This window comes from Lipophrys pholis (assembly GCF_963383615.2).
Source record: "Lipophrys pholis genome assembly, chromosome: 7".
NCBI lineage: Eukaryota > Metazoa > Chordata > Actinopteri > Blenniiformes > Blenniidae > Lipophrys > Lipophrys pholis.
The window spans coordinates 13,421,552-13,433,845 of NC_137638.1; the positions used below are offsets into that span (position 1 = coordinate 13,421,552).

The following is a 12,294-nucleotide window of genomic DNA, read 5'->3' on the forward strand; positions in this document are numbered from 1 at the left end:
TAGGGCTGCATTTTATTAGTGAGCAACTGTCACCTCACAGCAAGAAGAGTTTGAGTTTGTGCCTGTGAGTTTTCTCCAGCTCCAGCTCAAAGTCTTGAACGTGAGGTGAGTTGTAGTTTTAAAATTGGCTGTAGGTGTAAGTGTGGGTTTGTGTGACTGTCTTATTTCTTTGTGTTTGCCTGGGGATGGGATGGTGATCTACTCATTGTGCATCCTTCTTTCATTATAGAGCAAAAAGTAACATGCCAAATTGTACTTTGTCTCTCAAATTAGAAAACCTTTGTCTATTTGTGTACTGTCCAGTGTGTGTGTGTGTGTGTGTGTGTGTGTGTGTGTGTGTGTGTGTGTGTGTGTGTGTGTGTGTGTGTGTGTGTGTGTCTGGCGAGCAGCGTGTGCAACATGTGAAATTGAGCAACACATCTGGTAACAATAATATTTAGACGCATGCATGTACGCAATCACCCACGCGCGTGCGCGCGGGCGCACACACACACACACACACACACACACACACACACACACACACACACACACACACACACACAAACACACACACACACACACACACACACACACACACACACACACGGTTTTCTTCCAGGAACATTTTCTGCGCCACAGTCTGACCGTTGTTCTCCAGCACTTCTCTCGACATGAAGAACGTGAAGGTAAGTATGGAACAGAAATTTCAAACACATTTATTAGCCACTTCACGAAGTTTGGGATAATTGATTTGATTACTGCAAAACAGTGGCATTTGCTCTCTGTCTCTACCCCCCCCCCCTCTCTCTCTCTCTCCCTCTCTCTTTCTCTCTCTTTCTCACTTTTTCTCTCTCAGTGTTAATTTTGACCATAACAATGTCTTCTCTTCTCAGAACAACAAACAACTTAGAAAGACAGTCCTGCCATGGCTGTTTTTCTTGTTCATCACCGCTGGGTAAATCTGTTTTCTTCACTGCATCAAATCCACGATGACATATGTGTTGTCCGGATTTGTTTACCCAGTGTTAATGGTCTTAGATTCTTCCTGAATTTGAATTTCCTTTTCAAGGTTTTGTGACGAGAGGGTCCATTGCCGGTGGCGGTCTTATGGTGCTTGGTCTGAGTGTGATGGTTGCACCAAATTACAGGTCAAATGACCTATCTATCTATCTATCTATCTATCTATCTATCTATCTATCTATCTATCTATCTATCTATCTATCTATCTATCTATCTATCTATCTATCTATCTATCTATCTATCTGTCTGTCTGTCTGTCTTTTTGTCAGTCTGTCTATTTTTCTCAATATCACAAGCAAAAATCGTTTATAAAAATGTTAAAGAAATAATACATTTTTGCCACTTCTTTGCAACCAGAAGCTCAGTAGCAACAATAATTTCTCCTAGTCAGACTTACTTTGCAGATGCGTTCTTCGGCCAGATAATGAGTGAACAGCATCACTTTTCACTGCAGCGTCCAGGTAGAGGAGTGACTTGCTGTAATTTAGTCTTTTGTAAATGTTTGCCTCCCACCACACTGTTCTCACCTCAACCTGAGAGTATGTTACATATTTGACTTCCAAAGGACATGCATTATGTTTATGTCACTATGGGCTGGTCAGGCAAACAGAGGGTTAAAGTCATAAAAAGTATTCTAGCAATAGTTTCAGTCATTTAAGTACATTTTACTTAAATGTGTCCACAACCTCTTTCCCTGCATTTTGCCTTCATGTCCTCAATTTCTTTGAAGTAGTGTGTATTGACTGTAATGTGTTTTTGTTTTGAACGGGATGTGGACGTGATGTTTTCTTCTGATAACTGATTTAACAGTTTTAATGTACTAGGCTATGGGTCTACGATTAGGTAAATCTATTATGTTGTTTATCCTTAAAAACCAGCAACAACCCACAAAGTACCATGAGAACTGCTCCATACTGTCTGTTTCTTTCAAGTTGATAGAGATCAAGTAACATGTTACAGACTAGAACCCGAGCCATAGCTGTCTTCGCTCAGTTTGGGGGGAACCGCTGTGGTGGAGGGCACAGTGAGACCAGGTCTTGTGAGACCACCAGAGGTTGTCCTTTAGAAGACGGTTGTGGAGGCTGGTTCCGCTGTGTATCAGGTAAGAAATTAAATTGTCTTCTCCTTTGTGGTCATATCAAGTCCATCAAACAATACCTCATGTGTGTATATACTGTATGTGGGGTTTTTTTTTTTCACTCCCAGGAAAGTGTATTAGCCAGTCTCTGGTGTGTAATGGAGATCAGGACTGTGAAGGTGATATGCAAGATGAAGTCTTCTGCCAAGATAGAAAACACAGTGTCTGTACAGGATCTGTTCTGCCACCAAATATTGAACTTCTTGGACTCGGGTAAGCAAGTCTTGACAATGAATCTGTTAACATCTGCATGCACGTATATGTCCAGACTTGGAGATGTTTAATCGTTTCTGTAGGTTTGATGTGGTGACTGAGAAGAGGAGAGCCAGTGTGATCAATACAAAGAGCTTCGGGGGCCAGTGTCGCCACATCTTCAGCGGCGTGCACAAACAGATGTACCGTTTGCCCCTCAGCACCACCCAGTTCAACTTTTTGGTCAGTGCAGTTTTGTATTATCAGTGCATACGGTGTAATCCAAATTGAGCATTTACTAACATCTTTGAGGATTTTAAATATTTTTGGTCTGTTAAATCCCACTTTGGCTACATGAATTCACTTCTTTTTGACTTTTCATTATTGTATTCCCACCATTTACAACACATTAGTGCCATCAGACGGACAAATCCAAATTCAAGTTATGTAACTAAGCTTTAACTCAAGTGAACAAAACATTGAGATTGTGCTAATACAATATTTCTTTTTACATATCCCCCCAGGTTTACGCAATACATGAAGTTACTAACTTTCTCAAACCTGTCATTCTCAGGTAAAAGCTCAGAATGACTTCAGTGATGAGATGTTTACCAGTGAGTGGCACTATGCAAAGGATATTGTGAACAGGGAAAAAGTGTCTGGGACCACGACAGGATTCAACAACTATGACTTCCATCAGAGACATGACAGAACTCAGGTGTGTGAAAAAAATGTGGTTTCTGTGGCTTCGGTATCCAATCAGACTTCTTTTTGTGAAAGAAAATCTAAACAGAAAGTGGTCTTTTTTCTCTTTCCTGTAGACCCAGAGGCTTCTAGTATTGAACAATGACATTGAGGTAGCTCAATTCCAGAGTCACTCTCCTCAATATCTCCCAATATCTGAGGACTTGTGGAAGGCTCTCATCAAGCTCCCATCTATCTACGACTATTCAGCCTACCGGAGAGTTTTAGAAAGGTTTGGGACACACTACCTCTCTGAAGGAAGCCTTGGGGGCTCCTTCAAAGTCATCACAAGTCTGGATGAAGAAAGTGAACAAAAGACAGGTGCAGATTTTTCTTCTTTTTTTTTTTTACATGTGAGCACTTTATGGTAAAGGCCCACTGAGAGACTCAAATATTGTCAATAGAAAGAGGAGATTTATAAATGTAAATTAAGATTAGAAGGTATAGATATATGTCTCGTTAACAAAATTATTACAGTTTTTCTTAATGTGAGTTTAAAAAATGCATTTAAACAATTGCAGTTCAACGTTTACAGTGTAATTACAAATTGAAACAGATTTGATACACACACAACTTTTTTTCGATGTGTTTTTGAATGGAAAGTGAGTTTGTTATACCAAAATACCAGAGTAAAACAGTGCTGGAATAGCTGACGCTGATATGATATCAATATTTCTTACATAAGATTAATGTGTTCTACGTTTAGGCATGAAGCTATTAAGTGCAGGGTTTGTCTTTTCCTGAATATATCTCCCACATGATGTTGAGGCCGAGACTTTACTTTCCCACACTCTTTGTGTTTTGGGCCACACATTGTTGTACTGGCATCATTTTGCCTCACAGACCCCTCACAATGGTTCTGGACTCTGTTTTGGGACATTCTTTGTGGAGTTTGCATGTTCTATGGGTATTTCTTGTGTACTCCAGTTTCCTGCTACAGTCCAAAATTACCTGAGATGAAATGGTGACCATAAAATTGTCAGTAGGCGTGAAAGTACTGTATGTGACTGTGTTTTCCCTGTGATGGACTGGCTGGGATCGATTCCAGTCGAGGAACACAGTAGTGTAGAAAATGAATGGATATTTCCATTTTAAGCATCCAAAAAGCCTGATGTGTGATTGTTTTTGTAATCAGCAACCTTCAACTTGCATGCTAACATATGACTGCATGGGGTATTTTTGCAGGCATAGTGAATAATACTATGAATGATGATATATAGAATACTTCCTGGCACAACACAAAATAATGCATTTGAAAATGTTATAAGTCTCTTCTATGTTGCAAAAAATGTTAACCTAAAATTGATAAATAGAATCTTAACAAAATAAGCACATGTGGTATTTGACAAATTAAAAATACAATAAAAGTAATTGTATCGATGTGCACATCACAGGAAGCTACAGAACAAATTGAAAATGCTGCCTCACATTCGTTTCTAGCTCTGACATTTGTTTTCTCTTTGTTTTCAAGTCACGGAAAGCCATGAGTCTAATGAATGTGTACGGACCAAACGTTGGATTCTAATATTCCCCATCACTCATGTGGATTGTAGGAAAAGTCAAAGTCAGCGCGGGTATTCTAACAGTAAGTCATGCATGTAATTATACATATCTAGCAGCAGCTGTACAGCCTTTGCATCGTTCATCACCTCTGTAAACCTTTCTTTTGGGGAAAAAGGTCATTCCATGAACAACGTTGTGACCAAAGTAGATGTGGAGGGAGGGGGCATCTCACATATTGCCGGTCTGAAGACCATGCAGCTCAGTAATGTGGAAAAAAACTGGGAAATGTACTCAAACTGGGCTGAGTCTGTTGGATCGTTTCCAGGGGTCATAAAACAAAAGGTTAGGGGGGAAAAAAAGATTTCTTTTAACTATTAAAAAAACCCAAACAAACATCAGAATACACCTCAGCATCTCATCCTCATCAGATAATAAATTTCTCTTGAAATCCACCAGCTGCGGCCGCTGTCAGAACTGGTAAAAGAGGTTCAGTGTGCCGGAGTGAAGAAGCTCTACTTGCGCCGAGCCATAGACCAGTACCGCTCTGAGAACGACCCCTGTCACTGCCGGCCGTGCAGGAACAATGGCATCGCTATCATGAACGGAGACGAATGCAAATGCATCTGCAAGCCCAACACGTCAGGACTGGCCTGTGAGCAGGGATTTGAGGCGGTAGGTCAACAAGGTAGGTCTGTTCCTACTTTTTACAGGTATGATGTCCTGTTTAGTGAAACTTTACAAGAGAGTTTTATTTTCATTTTTATTTATGTATTAAATTGTTTTTTTGTCGGGGCTGGTACTCAGAGAAAGTAAAAGTTCAACACAGCCCTGTGTATGACAAGCACAGGGCTCAGAACAGAAAAGTTTTGTTGGCCAGCAGGTTTGAGACAGAAAGCAAAGTGCAAACTGCATTACTATTTAGACTCCCGATTTTGATTTAATGGGTGGCTAATAAGATGTTCACCATCAGTACTATCAGCAGTTTGGCTGTTCAGACTGGAAGTCTCATCTGTAAAATGATCCTCCATTTCTGTAGTTTTTATTTTCTTTCTATCTTTCTGCTCATTGAGGCGTGATTGATGGTCGTTGGACCTGCTGGTCTGAATGGTCATCGTGCCACGAGGGTCGAAGGTCACGAAGTCGATCTTGCTCTAATCCGACCCCACTGAGTGGAGGACAACACTGTATTGGGGAATCTGTTGAGACATCTGGCTGTGAAGACCAGGAACTGCAATACCTCCAGTCAGAACAAGCTTAAGCTTTATTCTGCATGTGTTTGGTGTGATTTCCGTAACGGCCACAACCAGTGAGAGGATGATTCACATATGTTGTTTTTACAGAATCATGGAACCTCAGTGCTTTGACCAAACTCTTGCAGCACCTCCAGCGTGTGGACCCCCACCTGCTTTGATCAATGGCTACGTCCTGGTAAAAACAGAACGGGGAATAGCATTGACACAGTGTTCTTTGCAAAGTCAAAACCGATGCTGTTTCTTTTGATTCAAGTTTTATTCACCCCTATACTGATAAGTTATGTCATTTGGGAAACATAAAAATGCTGAAAGCATTCAATTAAAACTGTTCTATTTGTTTTTTTTTATCACTCCTTCGTAGGATCCGAAAGACGTTTATTATGTGGGTAGCAAAGTCGAGTACACCTGCACTAATGCTTTCCATCTAATCGGTCACACCATCATTGAATGCACTTCTGATCTGACCTGGTCTGCCAGCCCTGGACTGTGCACCGGTGAGTTCATACAACCAAAGGAAAATATTTCTGATCACAGTGAGTTATGTGGCTGCATTGTGAAGCCAGTTTTTCCCTCCCATAGTTTCAAAGTGCACAATTGAGTCCCTCGCTGATGGTGTCACAGTCACTCCTTCAATTCAGGCGTATGGCATAGGAGAGTTTGTTACCTTTTCCTGCCCGGAGGGTAGAGAGCTGCAAGGCGAAGCAACAAGTATTTGTGATCCGAGTCTTCATTTTTCTCCAGACCCAGCAGGTGTCACATGCAGCCAAGGTAAATTTCCCTTCTAGGCTCATACAAACAAGACTGACAGAGTCAGATTATAGTCATTCTTCTCATTCAGGGTTTCAAATCTGTAACAAATGTGAAAGACTGGTATATTTGTATCCCACAGTAAGAACAGCAAATCTCAGTCCTACCTTGGTTCAATGTAAACTGTGGGAAAAGTCGTCCAGAGGAAGATGTGTTTGTAGAATGCCCTTTGAGTGCAGGTTTGGTTCCTCCTTCAATCACTTCTTAGCTGATTTGATTATTATTCTTGTACTTGTGGTTCTTGTCTTTGGTGCTGATGGTGTATGTATTTTTGAATTTCTTTGTGATCAGTTCCTCCTTGGAGTTCTGTGCCACAGCTCCTGTGAATGGAAAGTCAGTTGTTCTGAATGCATGCAAAATGCACGCACTGCAGTGTATGGGTAAGGACTACATCATCGCAGAGGACAGCGCCTGCACGTGGCCCCAGCAAAACGCAAGAAGCTGCGCAAACTGTCACATATGGGAGACCTGTGATGGTAGGGAAAAACGATGTTACAACAAAGTATGATGTCTCCTATTTGTAGCTGTCTATCCTGAGCTTTTACCTCTTTCTCTTGCAGATGGAACTAAAGACTGCCGCTGTAAAGACTTCCCAGATTGCTCGAGCCCCGGATTAGATGTGTGTGTCCGTGTTGGGGAGGATGACAATGCTGGCAACCAGACCATGAGTGAATGTGAAGCAGGACTTCGACAATGTAAAGGAGAAAAGGTAGCAGTTGTGGGTATCCTACCCTGCACTTCCTGAGGATTCAAATGGTCCATCTACCAATAGACCTCTCATATTCATTTACTTTTCTCATAAAGGTGCATCTAAAAAAGAAAAAAGAAAAAAAGAATTCAATGGAAAAGTTCATTTACCCAATGATTATTTTGAAAATTAACACTTCCATATATTTCAAATTTGTTATGAAACGTGCCAATCCTTTTTTGATTTATTTTTCATGGCATTAGCTTATAAATGATGGAAATCATTTTAAGAACTTCAATTATAGCTTATTCGTTTATGTTTTTAGTGTAGAAATACCTGACAAAACAATTAAATATTCAATGATATGACATATTTTGGTTGCACCTGTATAATTCTTTTCAATTACTCAATTTATCTTTCTGTAGAATAGCTTTTCTTAACACACTTAATGAGCACATTGTTTTGGATCTGTAAAAGCCAAAACAAACTATATAAAAATGTCAAATAAAAAGCAGAACACAAGTTATGTTTACTTCTCTTTTTCTTTATATTATAATATGAATATAAAATATAAATATAAAGATTGAAGTATATATATATATAAAATATAAATATAAAGATTGAAGTATATATATACAGTATATATATATATATATATATATATATATACACACACTTCAATTAATGATGTGAAGGAACTGCCATCATAATTAGGCACTGTCAACGATATAGACAAGTATCCCAGACACAGCATGATGTGGCTTGACTTGTTTTCATAATATACCACAAAAACTGGGGTTTTCATCTGGAGGAATTTATCCTCTGGCTTTCTGTCATCTCAAAGTGTGTGTGTGTGTGTGTGTGTGTGTGTGTGTGTGTGTGTGTGTGTGTGTGTGTGTGTGTGTGTGTGTGTGTGTGTGTGTGTGTGTGTGTGTGTGTGTGTGTGCGTGTGCGTGGGTGTGTGCGTGTGTGCGTGGGTGGCTGGCTGGCTGGCTGGCTGTGTGGAAGGAAATAAATTTTTCCTGAGAACTTTGGCCAAACCCTCCCAGACCATCATTCTGAAAGTGAAAGTAAATCTTGCTCTCAGAGGCAAAAACAGTCTGATCTTTCTCAAAGTGCACATTTACATTTTTCATTGCAGGAAATTCTGGAAAACCACAGGTATTGCAGAAAGCAAGTGGTGCTAACATACATTAAATATATGGCCTGCCCAGTGTGGCATTGCATTTGACTGATGTTACAGGTCTAAAGATATTCATCAGGGGTTAAGCTTTTTTCAATCTTGGACTGGAATCCCTGAATGTGGTTATCTTTGTATTTACCAAGAATACAGCTCTGCACAATTTCTACCCATTGTCCTTCAAAGCATCGATTGTTCTTGTCCAATCCAACATTAAAGTCAACCCTGGTGTTTTCTTGATGTGTATGAAGCTTTGTATTGATCCTTAAGTGTGTTTAATGTATACCCTTTGGCAGCATCTGGTGCAGAAAATGTCAAGGTTGTAGGGATGTCACCCACCTGATGATGTAAAATATAAAACAGCACAGGATAAAGGATTACATTTCATCCGTTTTTCTTTACCTGCTGTGACATGAATCTCCTTGACATCATATATGTTCATCCATACAATCGGGTATGTGCCCTTCCAGCTAAAAGTCTTTTCATTTTCTTTTTTTTAATAACTCCAAAGGCACCACCAGCAACAATGACCACTGATTTGTAATGCCATACTTTAATCACTGGATGGCGCCAAAGATCTGAGAACCGTCCCCTGTTCATACCTTGAAATAGGATATAAGATTGAGCACATTATTTGGAGTCAACAACAATTGCTTTAAGTTTTCCCCACATTCAGAGAAAAGGCAGTTATAGGAACATCCACTGAAATTAGCTGTGTTACTCTCGGGAGACGTCTTCCTGGAGACCTTTGCATGTGTGATTTGGGTCTCCCACAAATCATTGTCATACATCTGCTGTCACGACCAGTGGAAAGAGTCAAGCTGTGTATCCATCACATACTGGCAGCTCAAGATGGCATACTGATGCACAGAAATGTGTTTCAGCTGGTGTAGGGCACTCAAGGTTGTGCTGTGGAGCACTGATTTCTGTAGCCTATGATTTCTAAAAAAAAATAACCTGTAGAGGATTCTTTCCAAATTTATGAATACGAAACTATTTGTGCACACAATCCTATATTTTCATTCACTGAAAACGATCCTTTCTTGAAATGACCTTGAAACCAGCAAAAACCATTTTGTTGAAAAATTACCTCTAAAAGCATCACAAGGTGACCTCTGGTCACATGACAAATTTCAGCAAATCAAAACCTCAGTCATGCATTATTCACAGACTTCAGAGAAGAAGTGAAAAAATCGAATGGAAAAGTGATTTTTCTTTTTTTTTCTTTTCTATTTGCTCTTGCTGCATTGACCACCCGATGCTAAATGACTCAGCTACAGTGCAGCAGCAAGCCAAGTCTCAGCACCTCCGGCTTGAATAACAGTTGGCTCAGACAATAGACCACCAGACCATGCCCTCAATTAGTTCTGCTTGTGTGGGTCTCATGATGTTCAGAGGGTCATCTTTGACCGCCATCTGCCCTGAAGTTTGGTCTCACTGAGAGTGACGTCTGTGATGCTGAGAACAATAGCGGCAGTGCAGATTTTGATGTATAGTCGCCCGCAACACTTTACCATTTCACATCCAAAAGGCCTGGCCTGCAACATGCTGCAGGGTATGAATGGTGAAATTTTAACGTCATTAAAACTAACCTTTACAAAATAAAGAGTCAATTCCACATAAATAATCAGCTTAAGATGAGAAGACTACCAATTATAAGAAGTATCTGTTCCATTTTCTATGGGTTGCCACCATTTCCACAAATGTTTGAAGTAAACTGTTCAACGTGAACAAAATCTAAAGCTGTATGAGATAACTTGCAACTGGTGTCTCAAATAAATTGTAGTTCAGGGTCTACATATCAACTGAAACGAACCAGTGAAATTATAGATTCCAAAATCGATAAATATCAATGACTCCTAAATCTTCTTATTGTTTTCATGCATAAACATACAAAATAATGTTATTTTATGCACTTTATTTGGCATTTTTTAAGCTATAGAATCGCAGTCTGGAATGGCACAATGTCTTCTTGATGTGTGTCTTCAGCCTCATGTTGGTGAAAACCTGTTGCCGTATTTCTGCAGCTTTTAGCATGAATGTTTCCACCAACTCAACCTTCAAGGCGTGGCTTTAATGTTTATGCAATTTTACGACCAACTGAAGTAACTTTGACCACTGCCTCCCTGAGCCAACCCTTCAGTTCTGGATGTGGTGCATTATGTTTTCTTCTCGTTATGAAAGAGATTTTAGGAACGACAGTCAATGTTTTGTTGCTCTTATTGATATCTAATCACACTTTACAGATGAACTGCTGTTCCCTCCTCTATCGCCTAACACATAATCTAACTGGGTTGTGACCGGCTGGAGCGGATCTCAGCTGACAAATTAGCAAAGACAATTTGAAATTAATTGGTGAAGCCAGACGCTCCGGTTTCATCCCACAGCCCACTGTCAGAAAGTGGGAGTGGGTGAAATCTCATGCAACCCTCCAGAAAGAAAAAACCCGAAACAGAACTGTCTTTGGGTCCAAAGTAGCTTTCCAGGAAATCGATTAAACGGTTTCAAAATCTATAAATGTACATCACTGAAGGTTTTCAAGCAAACATGCAGAACTCAACACAACACCAGAAGAATAGTTAAAAAAAAAAAAAAAAGAAAACACATTAAGTTACTCATGACAACCGGAAGGAGCAACAACACTGCTGCAATAAACAGCTCTTATTGGAGGTTTGTTACCATTTATCACGGGCAGAATGAAAGGTCGAGAGCTCCACAGCTCTTTCCATTTCGAACACTAAGCCTAATCAATGACAAAGGTCGATTTAGACGAACAAAGAACTCCAGTCACTGTAAATGTGTTATTAATTAAATAATAGTAATATGTTACTGTTATTGCTAAAAGTAGTGGCATTAAAGTAACTAGTAATTCTCTGATGCTAATGGTACTCCCTTAATGTCTGGGCATTTCTGCCCCATGTTCTTTTTCTCTGTGTCTCCTGCCTCCCCTTTGGTCTTTTCCTGAGGACATGTCTGTATTACTGCAAGAATCATTAAACGTCTTCACTTCAGTCTCTTTGTACACACTCCTTTGTGTTTCTTTACAATCCAGTCTCTTGTTTGTGTAGTTTTTATTTTACAAGGTGAAGTCCTTGTGGCAAACTTGCACTGTTTTAAATTACATACGTATTTCACTCATTGTATTATTATCGACTGTTTGTTCGCCAATTTTCGGCCTCTGTTCGTGTACCTTCATGAGTAGACGCAGGAGTGGCTGGTGAAATGACTCTTCCACCTCCGCACACTCCAAACTTTTTTAAAACTGTGCATCTCACTACTGCCCCTCTTTAAACTGTCTGAATGCCATCATCCATCTCTACCTCCCACACCTCTACCTCCTCTTCATCTGTGTGCCTGCTTGTGTGTGCGTGACAGAAAGAGACAGACAGAGACGAGCATGAGCTCACTCTCAAGCACACAGCAGCAGCATTTTTTTTTTTTTAATCTTCAGCATGCATATATATATATATATATATATATATATATATATATATATATATATATATATATAAACAGATATATTTATTTGTTTAAATTTTAAAAAAATATGTGGATTCATATTTTGGCACTTAAAGCATTATTGACCACCAAGTCCACTGAACGCAAAGCAAGTCCCCGCAGGCAAGAAAATGTAAAGACTCCTCCCTTTATGTGAAAAAGAATCATCTACGAGAAATAAAAAGTGCCTTTTCCTTCCCCGACCCAATGTAATGAGCAATCAAAGCACTTCATACCCATCTCGACAGTTAAGCTGTTGTTAACACCGTAACGCTGCTACTGTACTGAG

General features: G+C 39.8%; 1 protein-coding gene across 1 annotated transcript; it reads left to right on the forward strand.

Annotated features, from left to right (window-relative positions):
• The first annotated feature begins 576 nt into the window (after nt 1–576).
• c7a (complement component 7a) lies at nt 577–7,849 on the forward strand. The gene is made up of 18 exons (XM_080467730.1): nt 577–668; nt 876–937; nt 1,052–1,130; nt 1,963–2,104; nt 2,209–2,353; nt 2,437–2,575; nt 2,907–3,050; nt 3,154–3,397; nt 4,548–4,661; nt 4,755–4,921; nt 5,036–5,264; nt 5,650–5,821; nt 5,920–6,007; nt 6,194–6,326; nt 6,412–6,600; nt 6,722–6,818; nt 6,931–7,115; nt 7,200–7,849. The coding sequence occupies exons 1-18, from the start codon at nt 654–656 to the stop codon at nt 7,382–7,384; spliced, it is 2,529 nt and encodes an 842-aa protein (XP_080323856.1). The 5' UTR covers nt 577–653; the 3' UTR covers nt 7,385–7,849.
• The last annotated feature ends 4,445 nt before the right edge of the window (nt 7,850–12,294 follow it).

Excerpts from the sequence above, each read along its gene's own strand:
- c7a (XM_080467730.1), top strand. Across the intron at positions 1,131-1,962 it reads ATGGTTGCACCAAATTACAG|ACTAGAACCCGAGCCATAGC; the intron begins GTCAAATGACCT and ends AACATGTTACAG. Across the intron at positions 7,116-7,199 it reads CATATGGGAGACCTGTGATG|ATGGAACTAAAGACTGCCGC; the intron begins GTAGGGAAAAAC and ends TTTCTCTTGCAG.